Source organism: Cyprinodon tularosa, unplaced genomic scaffold (assembly GCF_016077235.1).
Source record: "Cyprinodon tularosa strain WSP-4 unplaced genomic scaffold, ASM1607723v1 ctg181, whole genome shotgun sequence".
Lineage (NCBI taxonomy): Eukaryota > Metazoa > Chordata > Actinopteri > Cyprinodontiformes > Cyprinodontidae > Cyprinodon > Cyprinodon tularosa.
Genome location: NW_024038614.1, coordinates 441,361 through 448,540, shown reverse-complemented (window position 1 = coordinate 448,540; position 7,180 = coordinate 441,361). Strand labels below are relative to the sequence as shown.

Here is a 7,180-nt window from a genome sequence, read left to right as displayed (position 1 = left end):
ACAGGCAAGTTGGCTCAGGTTTTGCTAACCGTAACTGGCAAACACTCTGGCGCTGGAGTGTTAGTCTCCTCCTCCTTAAGTAGGCCCAAGGCTGATGAGGAGATTAAAGACAGGTGTTGCCGGTGAGCACAAGCCCTCAGGAAGGGATCCATGGCGCCCTCTGGTGGGCAAGCCTCTGGATCCCAACAGACAGCAGAAGCCTTCAGAAAGGGATCCTCGGCGCCCTCCGGTGGGCAAACCTCCGGATCCCAACATTTTTCTGTTAATCTATCTCCTGTTTTTACTGGTTCTTTACTTTCTAACATCAATAACCTCCACCTCAGAAAGGAAGAACCTTAAAGAAATATAATTTTAGCCAGTAAGGAGGCAGTGGGTCTGACATCTAATGATGAAGAGATGAATACTGAATGATTCAACTAAAAAAGTTCATCAGAAGTGTTAATAGATACACAAAAACCACAAAAAGACAACACTAACCGCAAAATATATTTTACTGGTTACGGGTTACACACAGTGGTAAAAGTGCACAGTATAGCTCTTGAATGTGATGTTATGTCATTAATTCATTAATTAATTTCATGCTCTTAGTTAAGAGATGAACAATAGAAGAATATTTTCTGGCAGTTCCTTAATAGATAAGCATTTGCTTTATCACTAACCACCAGATGTAATGCTCTTATATAATAATTGATACTGACTAGTTACGTTGGCTAAGTAGGTTATGCTTTTAGGAGAGATTGAGTGTGTGCTCATCGGTGTGTTTATCAGGATAACTTGAAAAGTTATGGAAGGATTTTAAAGGACATTTTCTACCGGAGGTGAGCCGTTACAAACTACTAAGCTATTAATTTAGCTGACGTTCCATCACTAGTCTTTGGAAAACCATGTTTCTATTGCTTAAATTCCTGAAATAGTTGACATTATTTTTTACTTTTCATTGATTTAAGCAAAAAAAAAGAAAACAAAAAAAAATACTAAGGTAATTTCTTTAACATAACAAAACATTATATAACAATCAATACAGTTACTAATCATAAATTACTGTAAAGAAATGTTTAAACTCCCACTAATACAGAACACGGTCAAAACATATGACCTAAATTGCTCTAATCTCATAGATTTAAATTTGAATTCCTCCCTCACTGACGGGTGGAGTCAATGCAAAACTTAATCATTTCCAGATCTATTTATTTGACTGTGACAAACAGACAGAGACAGAAATCCCACTGAGACATGATGGACTACAGATCAGGGCTGCTTCTTTCTATCATGTGCTTTAAAGGTGAAAATTACTGACAGAACATCAGTCTGCTTTTGTGAAATTATTTCCAAACAAGAATTATGTTTCTGTAATATATATTAATTTACAGGTATTTACTGTCAAAGTCTGACAGAATCTGAACCAGTGGTTAAAAGACCAGGAGAGTTTCATAGACTGACCTGTACAGCCTCTGGATTCACATTCAGCAGCCACAACATGGATTGGATCAGACAGGCTCCTGGGAAGGGACTGGAATGGGTTGCTGAGATCAGGAATGATGGTGCTATCGCTTGGTATTCTCAGTCAGTCCAAGGCCGGTTCACCATCTCCAGCGACAAAAGCAAACAGCAGGTGTATCTGCAGATGAACAGCCTGAGAACAGAAGATTCTGCTGTTTATTATTGTGCTCGACGGGCACAGTGACTGAAGTCAGTCCAGCAGCTGTACAAAAACCTCAAACTCTGATCTGTTGTTCTGAATTTTACCTTCTTTATATGAGAACTAATTTAATTGAATATTTTCCCAATGTTTTTTTTCTGTCTGATCCTAAATAGTTTCAGTAGAAGCAACATGTATTCCACATTAAAATTCTGAGATTAGGAACACTGTGTTTTTAAATAAAGCAATGATAAGCTAAAGTATTACAACAAATGATTTTGTTCCAACTTTTTGCCCTCCATGCATTTTTTTTTATGAATTATTCTTTAGAGAGTTAACATTGTTGCTATGGTTTAAAAAAGCAGGCTGTGTGATGAAACTAAATTTCTTTCACAATTGTTTTTACACATCCTCTTTTGTACTGGGAATTGTTTTCCCAGAGCTAGATAACAACCCAACAAATATGCTCTCTCAAGCAGACCAATATTTTTGTTTTCACAGGTTCCACTTAATAATTATGTATAAAGCTTTATTAGAAATTGTTTAGAGAATATAATCGTATGTAACATAGACGGAAAGGGAGGTGAAGAAGCGAGAAGGAATTAGCACTAAGGGAAGAGAGAAAGAGAGACAGAGAAATAAAAAGGGTGGTGAAAAAGAGAAAAAAATGGAGAAAAAAGAAAAAAACAAAACAAAAAGACTATACAAAAATTATACAGTAACTCCAAGAAGTCTGCTTTGGCACCCAGTATATACTAAAACTATATACAAGGCAAAACCTATGAGAATTACACAATAATGTTAGACCAGGACTCTTTTTAATATAAACTGAATATCACACATTACTGTACCATATTTCTTTTACATATGAAGATCAACTTGTTTGGTTCGAGTTTTTTTACTCTCACCATGTGACATGACTGTAAAATTAACTTCTAAATTGTTACTAGATTATCATATTTTCACTGCAATAAAGAAATAAAACTGAAAAAACATATTATAACTATGATTTTAAAAATATCAGATGTTAAAATGCTGTATTTTAGAGAAATATACATATAAAAAAACACTGTGTGAAATAATTTTTGTTTATGTCTTAAATGTATGTATGAATGAGTTTGAATCCCTCCCTCCCTGACAGGTGGAGTCAATGCAAAGCTTAATATTTTCAGGTCCTATTTCTGTGACTGTGACAAGCTGTCAAAGAATGAGAATCACCCTGAAACATGATGGACTACAGATCTGGACTTCTGTGTTTTATCATCTGCTTTTCAGACGAGAGGAAAAATATATGGAACCTTCAATCTGTTTTTGTGAATCTATTTATTGAAAAGAACTATACTTACTGACCTTGTTTGCTTTACAGGTGTTAATAGTCAGACTCTGAGAGAATCTGAGCCAATGGTTAAAAGACCAGGAGAGTCTCACAAACTGACCTGTACAGCTTCTGGATTCACATTCAGCGACTACTACATGCATTGGATCAGACAGGCTCCTGGGAAGGGACTGGAATGGCTTGCTGTTATCAATAATGGTGGTGGTGGCACAGCCTATTCTCAGTCAGTCCAAGGCAGGTTTACCATCTCCAGAGACAACAGCAAACAGCAGGTCTATCTGCAGATGAACAGCCTGAGAACAGAAGATTCTGCTGTTTATTATTGTGCTCGAGAGGCACAGTGACTGAAGTCAGTTCAGCAGCTGTACAAAAACCTCAGCTTCCTTCACATTTATCTGAGAGGAGCCTTCATTTTGATAGGTAGAATCCATTGCAATATATTTTTAGAAAACGTAACTGATCTAAAAAATAGAAAATTTACTATGTTTTAATAGCAGAGTGTGAGAAAACCACTTTAAGTTGATTTTGATTGCAATTAATTTTGTATTTCAAATAAATGTAAATAAATAGTATGAAAAAAGAAGCTTCTTGTGTAAATTATATCTTAAATTTTAAGGAATTCAAGTAATTCTAAATGATTACCTTATAAATCCTTTAATGGTACAGGACTGTTGTGTAATTTATAATTAAAAGAAAACAAAACCTGTCATTAGGGAGGGGGTAGCATGTTTTTTTTTTCTTTTACATAAATAGAATTCCGTTCTTATATACCAATTTTGTTTTTAATTTGAGTTTAAACACATAAGTGTGCAAACATTTTTTAAAGATTTGTGTGTGCTCGTTTTGTAGTTTGTTTCCAAAAATCAATGCGTAGCAGGTGCCTACCCTCACACACCATTTTCTTAAGCATTGAATGTGACATATGTTGAATTTTGACGTTTTGCAGTTTGGGACATTTTACAAAAAGGTACATACAAAAAATTGAGATTTTCTTGTTGTGTTTTGACTTACATTTGGATCATGGAGCCGAATCAATCAATCAATCAATCAATCAATCAATCAATCAATCAATCAATCAATCAATCAATCAATCAATCAATCAATCAATCATAATGATAATAATAATAATAATGGTAGTAGCAATAACAATAATGCTAACAATAATAATAATAATAATTTTAATAATACCTTATAGTATTATTATTATTATTGGTTTTTATTGATACTGTTAGTTTTATCATCCTTATTCAACAAACTGTCAACGCCGTACCAGGGTCCCATGAGTCTGAAATTTTTCTAAGTGTCAACGCCGTACCAGGGTCATGAAAGTGGGAAAATTTGTGGACAAAAAATCCTGCCTCCCACAGAGCTGGGACCATTTTAGCTCAGCTCAGGGTGTATAAGTTTGGATGTTTAAGGGTGAATTTCCCCGTGTAGATGCTTATTTCTATAGGTTGGTGTAATGGGGGCTCTCTCATCCTCCTATTTGCTCAGATTGAGCCCCTGCTGGGCAAGAAATCTGGCTTTTTCCCAGGCTCCCCAGGAGGCTGTGAGGGAGCTAGAATTTGTGGCTTGGATAGGCATAAGGGGTTAAAGGCCTACTGTAGCTCTGTGAGCCCCTGGAGGCAGAGAACAGACCTAGACAGCTTTAAACATCCAGGTCCCTGGTATGGCGCTGGACTTAGTTTATGTTCTAAGTGTAAACTCCATACCAGGGGTCCGAGAACCTGCTGTAGCATACTGCTTGGTTTAGTCTGTGGGGGGTGCTTAAGAGTTGCTGGAGGTGCAGGTTCCTGGAGGAGACAAAGTGTTTTTTGTTTGCTGGGAAGAGAGTTGGAGGTTTTCCCCTGGATGTGATTGATGATGCAGAGTGGAGGAGCTGGGAAGCGGTGGGGCCGATGATGAGGCTTCTTATTAGTTTGACTAAAACTGAAATAATTAACTAAATAACTGAAATCGCTGCCTTTCATAAAAATATGAAAAATCCCACTATGAAACAAAACTGTATGAGCTGTGCTTGCCTCATAAGCCCGAGTTTGAACTCCTCCCTGAAAGGTGGAGTCAATGCAAAACTTTATAATTGATTTCTTATTTGTGTGAATGTGACAATCAGTCAGAGAGCAGAAATCACACTGAACCACAATGGACTACAGATGTGGACTAGTGTTTTCTATGATCTGCTTTACGGGTAAGAAAGGGGTGACACAGAGTTTCTTTCTTTGTGAATCAGTTTACTGAAAATATAAATATTTATTACTTTGCTTTACAGGCATTTACTGTCAGACTCTGAGAGAATCTGAACCAGTGGTTAAAAGACCAGGAGAGTCTCACAAACTGACCTGTACAGCCTCTGGATTCACATTCAGCAGCTACGAAATGAATTGGATCAGACAGGCTCCTGGGAAGGGACTGGAATGGCTTGCTTATATCAATGGTGGTGGTGGTAGCACCTATTATTCTCAGTCAGTCCAAGGCAGGTTCACCATCTCCAGAGACAACAGCAAAAATCAGCTCTATCTGCAGATGAACAGCCTGAGAACAGAAGATTCTGCTGTTTATTATTGTGCTCGAGAGACACAGTGACTGAAGTCAGTTCAGCAGCTGTACAAAAACCTCAGCTTCCTGCACATTTATCTGAGAGGAGCCTTCATTCTGACAGGAGAATCTCTTTATGCTTAAGGCTCCAACAATGGTAGTAGTATAGAAAAAAACTAATGATAAAAACAGCAAAATATATCTTTCAATCTTCAATTTTTTTTTTTCATATTTCACTGTTTAGAAATGTAACTGTAATCTGTTGTTCATAATTGTACAGTTTGCACAGGGTCTATATGAGAGGTTAATTAATTTCACTTTTTTTTCATTATTAATGTTTTCCTTTTTATGTTTTAACTTTTTTACAGTAAGAGTTTGAGCAGAAGAAACTCCTTGACAAATTGTAACGCAGACATTTGGTGAGGAAAATTGTGTTTTTAGGAAGAAAAAATAATCTAAACTATTAACACAACTAATTATGTCAGAAATTTCTGGTGTCATGTATTTTTATGAAAAAGGTTTAGAAAACCAAACCGTTCTTATGGTTTAAAACAGTACGCTGTGCAATACAAGAATTTTGGCCCCTTTTTTGAAAGAAAAAACTCCACCATGGCTCTTTTTCTACACATGAAGGTCAATCCAATTAGTTTCTGTTATTTATTTATTTTTTACTATCATAGATGACCATAAAAATAAATCACAACCTTTTCTCAGCTTTTTTAAAAACTATTACCGCTCACCTACAATAATAATAAAAAATAAAAATCAAGCAAATACATTTCTTTTTATCAGTTAAGTACATTTCATTACCAAATGATTCTTCAAACTTCTGCAAATGAGGATAATTGTATTTTAACTACACGTTCTATATTTTAGAAATGAAAAAAACTTTTTTGTATTTATAATCTGTAGGATTTTTTTTATTTTTAATTAGTTATTATTTAGTTTATTTATTCTGTGTATCACTTTTATTCAATATATTCTGTATTCAATATGTAATATATTCATTATTGATTTGTAACATTGTGCAATGTTGCTCCTTGTAGTGTGTGGTTATTCTACTTTCCCATTTTTTTATATATCCCCACTTAAAAAAAACCAGCAATTTATATTCTCCTTGTACACCTGCATAATGAGAGTGAAGCTGTTTTATATTTTGCTAGATGACTTTTTTTTTTGGTGTGTTTTGTTTTCAAAGCAATTGATTTACATTAGAGCATAGCTTTTAAAAGAAAGAAAAATACTTCAAAGATACTGTATGTATATGTTTTACGTGTGGGGGGGGGGAACAAGTGTCTAGAATAATCAGGATGCATATCTGTCATCACTGTAATGCATTTAAAAATACATTACATTATATTACTCTTACTCTTTGAGGTTAAGGTTTTATGCTCAGGGACCCAGAGTGGCAGTCTGTGGGAGTGGGGCTCAAACTCAGAACCTCAGTATTCAAAGCTCTATGCTGTAACCACTAAGGTGCCACTTCCCCCTATTGTTCTACTTTAATTTCTTTAATTCAGGCTAATCTGTGTTTAGCTAAATTTTATGTTTTATTATACTTTCTATAATTTCTCATGTATTTGTGACAAGGCAATGGCCAACTCCTTGTGCTGGATTTTTAGATTGGTGGCTCTTTATTGGATTTGTTGTGCACTATTTCTGTTATTGTG

General features: G+C 35.4%; 1 gene segment (V, D, J or C); it reads left to right on the top strand.

Moving 5' to 3' along the window:
• Nucleotides 1-5,117: 5,117 nt before the first annotated feature.
• On the top strand, nt 5,118-6,681 carry LOC119781758 (the record flags this gene model as incomplete). The annotated part of the segment is given in 3 exon segments: nt 5,118-5,163; nt 5,245-5,554; nt 6,648-6,681. Coding segments are annotated over 3 exon segments (390 nt in total), but the record flags the coding sequence as incomplete, so codon positions are not given.
• Nucleotides 6,682-7,180: the final 499 nt, after the last annotated feature.